Source organism: Ammospiza caudacuta, chromosome 1 (genome assembly GCF_027887145.1).
Source record: "Ammospiza caudacuta isolate bAmmCau1 chromosome 1, bAmmCau1.pri, whole genome shotgun sequence".
Taxonomy (NCBI): domain Eukaryota; kingdom Metazoa; phylum Chordata; class Aves; order Passeriformes; family Passerellidae; genus Ammospiza; species Ammospiza caudacuta.
The window spans coordinates 130,863,344-130,876,965 of NC_080593.1; the positions used below are offsets into that span (position 1 = coordinate 130,863,344).

The window sequence follows — 13,622 nt, forward strand, 5'->3', positions numbered from 1 at the left end:
TTACTCTATGTGCCATGCCAAAACTCATTAAATAACTGGAAAGGTTCCCAGAGGCTTCAGCATACTTTGGATTAAAGATCTACATTTCAGTTAAATATAGCAGGGCAGTTATTGCACGCAAGTATACACAACAACTGCTCAGCACACAACTCCTGCACTCACTGAAATCATCTCACTCATCTGCCAGCACCTGCCTGAATAACACAGCCACAAACATGTCTGTTTATTGCATGTCCAAGTTGCAGTGCTTAGCAGAAATCTGCGATCTCTTGATATCACTGAAAACTGTTTGTCTCTTTAAGGTGTCATATTTTGTTAGCAACTGCTCACTGAAGTAATATCTTTGATTTTTAGGCTATAAAATACTTCCCATAAAAATATGCAATTGTTTCAAGAAGTAACACCGTCACAGCCAATTTAAATGCTCCAAGCACCTACCAGAGAGAAGTCACATCTCAATGAGGTGGTATGGTTTATGACAAATATATTATCCTTTGACCAAGACAATTCTGTCTCTTTAACCATCTTTCTTACAAACTAACTTCTGTCAGTCCTAACACTGCAAGCAGACAGATGAATGTCTATCAGAAATGAAGCTGAGTCTGTTCAAGAGCCTCCACTAGAACTTTGTCCACTTGCCAGATGCTGCAGCAAAATCATCTACAGGGCAACAGCAAGGCAACTACATAGCTTCTAGCATATTATAAGGACACTTTCAAAAGACAGTTAAAATGTCAGCCAGTTGTTAATTGTTGTTTGTTTCTTCATCTTTTTTTAAATAACTCCTTTAAAAATACCAAACATAGCATTTGGGTTCAACCAAAGGAAGACAACAAATCACCTTACCCATAAATATTACATATTTATAACAGAATTAAATATGGGAGGGAAACAAAGATGGATTGTACAAAACTGTTCTTCTCTTCCTACCCCTGCTCCCTTACAGCAATATTTTTGTTTTAAGAAAGCACTGAGTTTGACATGGCTATAGAGCCTTCCCCTCATTTCCCTGGATCCTGCTCTGAACCACAAGCCCCACAGTGACCTCTAGATAAGAGCCCCAGCAGAAAGGGATGCTGTTCTAGAAAAGGGTAAGGATGTGCCAGGACTAACTCTCCTCTGCCAGAGGCAAGGGAACTGCTGCTGTCAACCAGACACAGCAGAGAGAACACTAGCAGAGTGGTGTTCCTGACTTCGGTGCTTAGATCACAGAAAGAAACAGTGTGATGATTCCACCTCTTGACATGCACTGTACAAGGTTCTTGTTCTGCCAAGCAGCAGTTGGAAGATGACACACCAAGCATGGTGAACTGGAGCCAACAGCCCAGTTCCACTGACATTACTGGGGCAACACAGAGAGGCCTCTGCCTCTACCCTCTGCATTCCTGTTTATCCCACTAAGACCCAGCACGAGATGCTGCCCTACCAGCCCTTAGCAGGCTCACTGGAGCTGGCAGATTCTGACTGCCACACCCATTCTCCTATACCCTCATCCTGAACGGCTGCGAGGGGAAGGCCTGCTCTGTCTGTGTGTGAGAGGAAAAGTCTGACTTCAAATGAGGAGAAACATGGCTTTAAATTAGCTGCCATCCAGGTGGAATAGGAAAGTGAGAAACCTGATGCTCAAGATAGGTCTTCTAAATGTGGGGTTTAGTTTCCCAGGAGAGAGAGTTCTATTTCGTTAGGTGATTTCTACTAGTTCTGTTTGATTTTCCACATCACTCCCCAGTGCACTTTCAACAAGAAGTATTTCTTTGCTTCTTCCAGGGCCAGTAGAGTGCCTCATCATATCCCAACTCAGAGGCCCTGAAAAGAACTGTTGTGTGCCACTTTTATCTGACTTGATAAAAAAAAAGGCTTTTGTGCCTCTGAGGGGGTTAAGTTTTAATCTTGAAATTGTGGTGAAAATGGAAAATAATACCAAACAGAAACAATGGAGGCAGTTGAAAGATCATCATTCAAAAAGCTTAGGAAAAGGGAGTCTGTAATTATTCTTCATCTCCCACGGATGAGGTAATTGCTGGAGAAAAAACAGCCTTCAGTGAGGTGCCTTAGCACCCACAGCTTTCCAACACCACAGCGGCATCCTATGGGAATCCCCAGACTCAGTGCAAGCAGTTATTGTATCAAACTTCCCAACAGGAGCAAGCATGTACACATACATGTGTGTGTGTGGGGAGGGAAACACTGGAGTGCAGACAAGGTGATAAGCTTTCACATACAATCTGATTTATGCTTGATAGCCAAACACTAAAGCATGTTATAAATCCTCTTTTATCAATACATTCACAGTTCAAGCTCCTAAAAGATCAGATATTTAATACCTCAAAATAAATATGCATAAGCCAATTTGCATTTTAATCACTGTTTCCTGCAGAAATACAAGCAGCTTAAATTTCACTCCTAGCACTTTTTTAATCCAGAAGGAGTCTTTACTTCAAAATCTCAGCTTGTTTTGTTTCCAGTGATCATTGCAAAAGTTGCGTTCATAATGTTCTGGCACCCAAGGCAAGAGCCAGGTGAATGGCGTGAGATTAGGAAAAAACGTCTGAGGTTAATACCTGACATTAATGGATGTGACTTCCTTGTTCCTAGATCAACATGGGTGTCTTGCTAAGTCTGGCTTGGAGCTGCAAATGCAAATGTCTTAGAGAGCTGCCAGCCCAGGGACAAGACTGCCAGGTTCTAGCCCTGGTAGTGCTTCTGCAAAGGTCCTCGAGGAGGACTGCTGTGTTGGAGATCCCAAATCGGTGTTTGCTTGCACAGTGATCACACACACACACCAGTCGCCTGTTGTGACTGCAGAGGACAACCTACAGCTGTATTTTGAAATGGAAACACATAATAGAGAAATATCTGGGCCGTTGAAAATGTAATCACTACATGAGTAAATACAGCACCATTAGCAACTGGGCCAAGTACAACTCTGTTTATCAACACCTGCTTTTGAAAGAGCTGGGTGATTTTCAGAACTATTGTCTTTCCTTTTAAGATGCACATCAGAGATTAAATCCCTGTTACTATAAACAGTCAGTACCTTCAGTCAGGAGTCAGGACAGTGGGCCTTAATGCTACCACTCAGTGTTCAGTAAAGTTCTCAGAGGACTGACCCTGAGGATGCAACCTCTCTAATGCTGCTGGAAATGCAGTGGGCAATTGTGCATGAAGAGGTCTTTGTATTTGAAAGATTCATAGCTCTACTTATGTCCTGGACATTTTGTGTTCAACATGAAAACACTATCAGGAGTTTGCCGAGCTCAGTGTTTGCTGTTTATTAACTACATCCCCAAGAGTACTGCATTACCCTCACTCATTTTACACAGCCTATTTCCCTTGTTGTTTGCTTTCCGGGGGGCCAACTTCTTCTTATAATTACCGGCAGTTTTTCATTTCTCCCACACTAGTCTATGCAGTTGAAGCACTCTGACAGCCTTTGTACAACCTTATCTGTAAGAAACTAGTTAAGGTGTTCTGATGTCCTGGTTTATAGGTCCACTTAAGAGTCACATTCCTGAATGAAAACCCCATGCCTGAGGGTACTTGACCATTAAAAAAGGGAAAAAAAAAAAAAAACAAACAAACACAAACCAAAAACCTCTCAGTCCTCAAAAATGCATTCATTCCAAATTGCAAAGATGGTCTGCATAACAATATAAAATAAATGGCACCAACACAAGGGAAGGCATAGTCTAACTTACAGAATATGATTATTGGAGATGCTGAGAGTGTAGAAAGTTAGTCGACAATTTGGAGAAAGAAAAGACTCAGCTTGTGTCTTATACCAGGCTTTGCAAAATAGGAAAAAAGTCTTTTACTGTTTCTCAGGCTGGGACCTACCAACAAGCCCTCTTATTTCTCAGAAAGGAGAGAAGTGAACAGTGCCTAACGATGGGTGGTACTTATAAATGGATGCCATCTGCATGGCTTTTCCTCACCTTGGCCTCCTCATTGACATCCCAAGTAAAGGACACAGCATTGAATGCAATTTCTTCAATATTCCCAATGGTATTAAAACTCTCCTTGTAATCAGCTGTAAGAAAAAACAAGAGTCATGAAAAAACTTGAACTGTTTTACAACTCATAGTGCTTCTTTGCTTCTTAAGCTGGGTTGTCTAGTGCATCAAAACCACCTCTTGTATTGTTTATGATTAATTATTAATAACCTTTATTACAAAGGGGTAATATAATGCAACCTGAGTCTTAAGCATAGTATATCACTAGGTAATGTTCTTGCAAAATATTGTTGGCTCTCAAAAAGGAGTGTGAGTCTACTGGCAATGAGTCAGTGCATTCATTAGCTTGGCCAAGGAGCAGCCAAAACTGGAAAATTAACTGAAAACTATTGAAGCATTTTAAGAGACTGTTCAAACCTTGATATTAAGAAAACACATGGTAAATCCTAAAGAAGCTTTCTAAAAGTCTAAGAGCTATGACTGGAGGAAATCATCAGTGTGCATTCCAACTTTTGCACTGGATGCTGGATTAATATTTATATATTATTTTAAAAAATGAAAAAACCCACCAAAATCCAAACCATCACAAATCCCCCACAAAGAACCAAAACCACAAAGATCCTTTTTCCAAAGTATGTGCACCACTAAAACAGTAAACGAAGAAAAAAAATTTTTTATGTCTGACTACAATATCTGCACCTTCTTCTCACTTTTTCCCCACGTGCTGTTATTATTATCATCAATAAACTAGCATTTTGGAAGGAATGAAAAGCAAAAGGGAGGAAGATTTCAAAGTTTACTAATCCTCTCCCAAAACAGTAAGGCTGGAAAACTATATAAAACAGACAACTCCCAAGTCCTCTTTATAATTGAAAAAAAGAAGCAAGCACTGCTTTTCTCTCACTTTGCTGGACAGTTTAACACCTCTTATTCTTTTTGATGACAGATTAAGAGAGATACCAGGTAATAGCTGCTTGATTAAAGGAACTTCCAGATCGTTCACACTAATGGAATAACTCTCCTTGGGACAAACATTTCCTAAGAATTCCTGGAGGGCTGTAATTGGACTCAGTGCCAGAGAGCTGAGATTACACTCCTGATCTAAAGTTTGCCCAAATCCATGCTTCAGAAACAGGCTGATTCTTAGCTTTGTAATCAGTTATAGAAAGAGGGCGTTTTTGTATTTTGTGGGACACACAAACGATTCCAATATTCATTCCCTTTGCCAAAACTGTTGATCTCTAAAATATAATTTCTAGATAATAACTGTTTTAAAATAATTTATTTTAAATTATTTTAAAAAACATTGATACAAGAATAATTACTTCATGTTTGAAACTGGCAACCAGTATACTTTTCTCTCATTTGAAACACAAGAATGCTGGCATCTCACTGGGCAAATAAAATTGTGTTCCTGGGATCCATGAATCATTTTAGATACAGAAAAAAAAAAAAAAACACTTTAGACCATAAGAACAGCACAAGATATTTGGCGATGTAGCAAATTAGCAAAGTGTTTGAGAGGGCAGGCAGGCTTTTCATTCCCACCTTGAATTCAGATCTCCTTTTTAACTGAAGTCATTGGCTTCACTATCGAAATTCAGTGTAGGGATGCAAATGAGAGGAATTAGAAGACACATAATTAGTTTAATATGCATGTGCACACATCCGCCCACCTCTTAAATTTATGATTCACCAGAAAGTGCCTCGTGCAACTGACTGCTGCATATGGGCGTGCTGTGTAGGTGCTCTTTGGAAAGACATGAACAAGATGTCTTGTAAAGACACCTGTTTTCTTGTCTTAAAAGGCTGCTAGAACCTCACAACCCATCAACCTTCCTTTCTCTCAACACATGCCTGTCCTTTAATTGCTATACACAAATCTCATGGATTTGTGACACTGTCAAAAAGCAGAAGTGCATCCTATTCCCCTCAATTTACATCCAGTTAAAGAAGGATCCTCAGTTGATTAAAAAACTGTTTACACCTCAGAATATTTGAAAGCTGTTAGAGTGACTACAACTTTTCCACTTCTCCTCCCGTGAGTTACCAGAAAGAGAAAATCAGTGTGTTCAATAAGCAAAAAATGGTTGCACAGGAGTTATTTCCTCTTTTGTTATATAAATTGCATATAAAACAATGGCAAATTTTTAAGGTTAAACATTAATCATGCATTAAATGTCATTGCATACTTTTGTATTGTGCACATAAATAATACAAACTATCCTGAAAAAGACAAGGGCAAGTTTCTACGGAGTACAAAGCTTCCACACCCATACTTCATATTTGAACCTGTTCTAGTATGTCATATTATTGTACTTGTTCTGAATAATCAATATCCACTGCAATTAAGTATTGTATTCTTTACATTACAATTATTTTAAAAGAAAAAGTTAGTGATCCAGTGTCACAGCACTGTGAAAATAAAGCTCTTTTTCCCCTGCCCACCTTATTCTGCCTACAAAAAGCAAACATGCACCTTACTCCTTCTTCAGAAAAATCCATTACAGTACATAGCCTAAATTTTGGAAAATATCTTACCTTCTTGCTTAATAAGTGTCAAGCCCTCAGGTTTATTCCTCAAGCACTAAGGACTTGAATACATGTAAGTACATGTTTATCTTTATTAATATCAACACATCTTCAGACTTGTCACTGCACCTAATCCACTGAAGCATCCTTCCTCCTAGGAGGTGCACCAGCCAGCACACAAAAGAAATTAAAGCAGTGACCCCTGTTTGTCTGGAGTGAAGGAGCAAGCCACTATTCCCTCTGATGTCCAGAATATAACTGCAGGGCAGAAAGCAGACAGACAGATCCCTTCCACAACGGAAAGCAGCACAAGCATAGTCCCCCTGTCCATCTGAGATCTGAACAGCTGAAACTGGAGCATCCCAAATCAATTTGATCCTCTGCCCGCTAAGGACCACATCATGGTCTAGATTAAAAGTGCATTCATAAACAATTAGAAAGGATTCACAGATGCTACACACATCAAATTAAGAGTAACATCTATGGAAGAGGTGATGCGGAGTTTTGGACACTTAATTTTCTTTTTATACGGGGCCTGGACATTAACTCCAAGTATTTAGAGGATCCCTTCAGGGATCTGAATTTTTGACGTAAAGAGAAATCTTCATAGAGTCATTCAAAATAATTTTTGCATCGAAGGGACCCCTGGAGGGTATCTGGTTCAAGCAGGGCCAGCTTAAAATTTGGATTACGTTATTCAGTTAGATAATTGGATGATAAAACTAGAAGATTTTGCTAAATGCAGTTTGATACTTGGGAGCCATTCTGGCCTAACAAGCCAGTTAACCGTGCCAAAGGAAATGAAATGTACTTCAGAAACACCGTACTTGTAAGAGGTAAGGCTATATTTCAGTCGTTCTCAAGAAAACACTATCGAGCAACATTTAGGTCTCTTTTTTGCTGAAAACTGAAGTGAGCCATGCTCTTACAGCTCTTATATCTGACAAGAAGGGCTATACCAGTAAGTCTTACTACATTGTGCCTTGCTTGTGTTTGCAGCGCAAATAAAGAATACACACCTCAGTATTCACAAGTGCCTCAAAAGTCAGAGCAGAGCTATTTTGCCTCAAACTAATGGAAAATTAAGAGACATTCACTTTAGCACAGGTAAACATACAGCTCATGCACAGCACTTATTTTGCAGAGCACTATTTTTCAGAATATGTATTGTAAGTTAACTTGTTGGGGTAAGGCAACTGAAATGTGCCAGGACACCGCAACTGCAGTGGAGTCAGAGGGTGCTGGCACTACAGTGGAGCGAGCTGCTCAGCACATACTTTTCAAAGGTATGAGCACTACTACCACAAGCTTGTATGGACTAGCACAAAAAAAACCCCAGGCAGTCTTCAGAAAGAGCTGTGAAGTGGCCTATTTCTTCTTTTAAGGTGTCATGATAAAAGCAATTTGTTCTGGGGTGGCGGTTTTACTGAGTTAGGTACCCCAATGGACAAGAAAAGAAAATGGGGGTAAGGGAGAAAAGAATGAAGTTCATGAAACAGTTCAGCCAGAAAAATGATGATAAGACAAGAGGCAGTGAGGATATTCTGGAAGAGCTGCTTGGAGAAAATATACTTGACCTTAAATAACACCAGGCCTCAGTGGAAACTACAGCATTTGAAAATCTACAGGCAGCACAGTGATTAGGACCGCGTGGGGACAGATTCCCTGATCACCCAGTTCAATCGTCCCCTGAAGTGTCAGAATATTCTCTACAAGTAACCCTGCTTTGGTTTAGCCCCCCTCTCTGCCCCCTCTCATTCCTGCCATTCAATGGTTTGGTTCCCTCAGGCGGTCAAAACAAGATAGACTTTGTCTGCTTCGGTCTTGCCGACTCCTTTGACTGGAACCCGTGCAGATGGGTGCATATGTAAACTGCACGTGGGAGGGGAGAAACGCTTGATGTCTAGACACTGCCACTGACTTCAACTTCAGGCTCCTTGGCAGCAAGTACGTGTTCTTCCTCTGCTAAAACCTCCCGAGCATGCAGATAGGACAGTTGAGGCTCAAATGGGCTAGTAGATACTTTAGATGGGATGAACGATAAACAGGTCTCTCGGGATAGCACACCAGAGCTCGCCTCTTCACTGCTGACACTGACTCAGTCCAGGGGTGGAGGAATCCTGCAACTCCTTTGCAGCCACCACAATGATGACATCTGCACTCTCAGGCTGTAATTCCACATCAATTGGCTAACATAACTGTTGCTGGATCAAAGACTGGATCACCCTTTGAAAAACTAAAGGGAACAGATACTCTGCCACACCTGAGGAGGTGCAGACCTTGATTTCCCAGAAGGAGGTACACCACTAAATACACATGCAAGGGGCAGCTCCTCTGTGTAAATACTGAGAACCATTCTTTCTGCATGGTGTCTACCCAGCTCCATAGACCCCACAGTCCTAGCAGCAATGAGCCATTGCTAAAAACTCTGGTTCAAGCCAAGAAGTCATTGCCAATATATTCCACCATATTCCTGTGCAAGGCACCAGACTTTCCATATCTGAAATCTTCCCTGAAACATCTGGAGATGTTGTTACACTCACCAATGTCAAGGACTCTCTGTTTAGCTGTGTGCTGCCGGGAATGCCAGTACTTCCAATATTTCAGCTGTTCATCTCTGTTTTTATCCTCACTGAAAACAACCATGACCACACTCTACAAAAAACAATACCAGAGCCACATTAGTTAAAATAATTAATAGTCAGGAACACAAAAATTAAAATCTCCACATGCCTCTAATTCTGATCTAGCCACTCTCGTGTACTTTGATGTAGAAGACTGGGTTTTAATCAGTCCAGCACTACCGTGCACTTAAAAACTCAGGACAAAAGAAATGTAGTTGTAAAATAATGCAAGGCCCAGGATTATGTTCTTGATAGTCCAAATAAAAATTAATCATATTCTTAGTTTTAAAAAGTCACCTTCACTGGCTAAAGGCAAGATATTTTCAATTTAGTGTACACAAATACCCTTTTTGGGAGCAGGACTCTTATACATATGTGTTTAATGACAAATTCAGTATAACTGAACTTTGCTGAGGTTTTCAATTCACATTCTGAATTCACTTTTTTAAACTGTCATTCAAAGGAAACAGATTGAATTTTTATGCAAAATTTTACACAAGCAATATAGGCTTTTTGAATAGGCCCTGCTGTAGGCAAGCAAAACAACACAAATCAATGGAAGAATGATCATACCAATTAAAATTAAGTGAAAATAAACCAGAGAAAAAAAACTTCACTTCTGAATGTTCATTTTCACCCTGAGACAGTAGGAACAAAAAATCACTATCAAGCTGCTTTATAAGCTAAGGAGGTAGATTACAATTGATTCATCATCTGTGTCCCTCCACAAACCACCATCACAATCCTTCATGCACTCTGTGACCTTCTGCATTCCACCTATAAAAGGTGACCACCATCACCACATCTTTGTCTCCATGGCACGAGGCAGTACACACTGTGGAGGAGTCCTGGGTTATGCCTGTATATACTGGCTGGGCACCAGGTGTGTGTGGCTGGCCAGCTGACTGCTAACCAGAACTGGCCATGCAGACTGGCTTTTCCACAAGGACAGCACTAATGTTTTTATGTACCACTTACAGGGAACTTGTAGAGGTTTAATACCTTCAAAACCTGTTGCCCCTCTGTTAGCTTTGGATGGAATTGGCAATAAATTCAACAGTCACTTGAGTAGAGCCCTGGCAAACAGAACATGATTGTGAAAGTTGCACAGTTTCACAATCTTCTGTCAACTACATCCTCCAGAAGGATGCGATCTCACCTCTCCTTTATAATTTCCACCCTTCTGCTGCCACAGCTTCAAAACTTGTGTGGCAGTGCACTGAATTAGGTATATGAGGACTGGTTTTCAGTCAGACCAGTGACCTCCTGACTCCTGTTTCAGCTCTAGAAGTGCTAGAGCTAGGACCACAAAATGGGAAGGAATGAGTGGCAGCAAAAGAGACTGTACAGCAACAGAGCAGTCTTACATCAGATTCAGCCAACAGCCTCATGTCCCAAGGAAACCAGGCTAAAAATTAACTGCTAATTCAGGTTTCCAAATCATTGCCTCTGTTTAGGAAGAGTGTCTCTAAACTTCATGTATGATAGAAACATATAGGTTGTTGTTTGCTTCACTGCTCACATTGACTTTCATTGCTTCCTTTGACTAAAGTCACAACATTTTTAGAGAACTTCATGTATTTGGATGGAAACATTTTTGTGGCCTCATACATATGCAGCCCTGACAGCTTCAGGGTAAAATTTACAGGGCTCATTGTTCATTCCAAAGTTACTGGGTTAGGATTTATCAACTCAAAAGCATTACCAAGGAAATCAGGAGGCTCATTTACCAGGTAGATGTTGCTGAATACACAAGCTACAGTTCTATGCATAGAATTTAAGATACAAATAATTCATTTTGTTACATTTCTGTGTGAATGTCAAGTGAAAGCTCACACTTAGACAATGAAAATTATTTAAAATTTATGTCACAAAGGATGGATTCAACTCTTCATGTTTTCTCTGAAATGCACTGGAAAGCAGCTGATGAAGTGCACCAGTGAGTAAAGATGGACTACACAAAGTACATGTGGCAGATCTTGGACTTCTTTGCTTTATTCATAGCAATAAGTTCACCAGTGTTAAGTGTAGTGTCTGTGTAACCACCATTCTGCCAAACCATAAACCGAGGCTATCATTAACTCATAAGATTACACTCTGAAAAAACTGGACAGCAAAACATTTGTTACCATCAATAAGGTGGTATCTCTGTCCTTCCTCCCCCACCCCCCCCCCCCCCCCAAATTAAATTAAAAGCCAATCAACCACAATCACATCTATCTGCAGAGCTACATTTCCATCTAGGAAAGAACTGGGACCATACCCTGACTTTGCTGATGGGATGTCGGAAGCATTTGTTGTCACCCGTCTCACTCAGGGTGATGGCGTAGAACTGTCCTTTGTTCAAGTAGGTCATGGGCCCTTCCCCTTGCTTCTGACGCAGAGACTTGGTAGCTTCTAGTGTGTACTGAAAAGTGCTGCTGAAAAGACAAGGAGAGAAACACCCACAAAATCCATATCACTTTCTCCTTTTTTATTATGTAATTATTGCATTGAATAAGGCATAAGAAGCCAATAACAAAATTCCAGGCAACTGTGACATAGCAATTTAAAATTGCAATTTTCTTTTTTTTTAATTCATCAGATCCCGCAATCAAGCGTAAAACTACCTGGACTGTGAGTTTCTTGGATCAAAGGTACTATCACTGAAAGGAACCATTATGAATTATGAGACTGTGTACCTCACAATGACAGTGTCCATTACCAAGAGGGGATTCAGTATGATTTGCAGAAAATCATCAACTCCACGGACATTTAAACTTAGAAGAAAGTTGCAGAAAGAGAAATAAATAAATAAATAAATAGATAGATAGTTTTTTTTTAAAACCCAACCAGAATAAAATGAAAGATATTGCGAAAGATGAACATGAAAGAATGGAAAGTCCAACTGCTACTTTCAGCACAGTTCAAAGAAGGAATACAAAGAGAATGGACAGTAAGTTCATTTGTTTAAAGACAACACGCAAATCAAGGTTTTTATAAGCTTTCTTTTCAAAATTAGTCACATCGAATGAAGTGCCTACATTTAACTTTATCTTCAATCAAGTAACCTCCCTTTAGAAAAATGTCAGGCAAAAACAGCTCTTGTGTCGAAATTTTAGATTTTAAAAAGACCCTCCTTCACAGAAGAACTTTCCAACTTCAAAGCACTTCTCAAACCGTGAAAAGTTAAGGCTCCATTAACTAGTGAACTGTTAGTTGGAAACAATTCTCACTGAGCCTCTTCAGCCATAACCTCCAATAATGGGCTTGAACAATAATCCAACAAAAATGATGCCTGCAGCTCCTCACATTCTCTTACATTAAAATAATGCTGATCTTGTAAAAAAAAAAATTCAAACTGCATAGGAACCTTAATACAAAGTACTCATGAACTGGAGACACAGTGGAAGCATTTTCACAAAGGTTCTAATTCAGAAAAGTATTTAAGCAGTGCCAGAGCAGAACCAAAAGGAGGAATATGTTGGTCAAAAACAATAGTGTATCCCTAACTTTCTAATTCAAGCAAATACTCTAGATCATCATAGTGATGATCATCACTGCCATAGCGATATAGAAATAAAGGGAAAACAAAAGATATTTTAACTATCCAATAGGAAAAAAACCCACAACAAAACACGTAACTAATAATTACATTTAAATCCCCACTTGAAGAGAAGGTAGAAAAAACCCAACAGATCCAGTCTTTCCATCCAAAAGGAGCTTCAGACAGCTTAGTATCAATTATTCAGTTTAGTTGCAATCATTCAATCAAATGAAGACAACTTATAAGTCCTTCTTAGCTTATAAATTGAAGTCCAGTCATTTTTCTAGTTGCTTAAAAGTTACAAGTCAAAGCAAAACTAAGGTAATAAACAAACACTCATCTATACCTATCCAACCCATGGATGGCAGCACTGGTGGTTCCACACAGGGCAGCTGGGGCCACCATGAAGGCTCCTGCATGCAGCAGGAAGGCAGCACAAGGCACCACTGTCCCCTCTGCTGCGGGGTGTGCTGGCACTGCCCCTGTCCTGTGTGCAAGGGAACAGAGGCACTGCCAACACTGGCAAGTGTGGACCCATCTGAGTGGACTGGAAGAGCTACACCAGCAGTGCTGCAGAGCCAGCATCCCTCCTGCTGCACCACTTGTCCTATAGATGGACCACCTATGAGAGATAGGGGCACAGCCTTGATTTAGCATCACATGTAAGGATTGCAGATTTTGTGCTCAAGACCCCTTAATGACACACATCAAAGCACACTGAGTGTCCTGGGAGATGTGCCTCAAAACCTCACACCAGACAGAAGAACTAACAGGGATGTGTGCTGAGAAGGGCTTAGAATGATCAAAGTCAGACACACACAATGTCTTAACAGAACTGCCTGCAGTCTGCCACGGGCTGATCTTCTGTTCCTTGGCATTCTGTATGTTTCAGTCAAAAAACGTAAATCCCAGACACATTGCACTTGGCCAGTTTTGGAGCCTCTGTGTAGTGCCATTTCAGAATTTTCTTCTTGTTTTCAGTTGGCA

General features: G+C 40.3%; 1 protein-coding gene across 1 annotated transcript in view; it reads right to left on the bottom strand.

The window, feature by feature from the left end:
• Positions 1 to 13,622, bottom strand: part of GRHL2 (grainyhead like transcription factor 2) — a 64,868-nt gene that overhangs the window by 29,643 nt on the left and 21,603 nt on the right. Inside the window, exons 6-8 of the mRNA XM_058803025.1 lie at positions 11,373 to 11,529; positions 9,029 to 9,140; positions 3,936 to 4,030 (exon numbers count right to left, since the gene is read on the bottom strand). Of these exons, the coding sequence (XP_058659008.1) occupies positions 3,936 to 4,030; positions 9,029 to 9,140; positions 11,373 to 11,529 (364 nt within the window). The remainder of the gene's footprint in view (positions 1 to 3,935; positions 4,031 to 9,028; positions 9,141 to 11,372; positions 11,530 to 13,622) is intronic.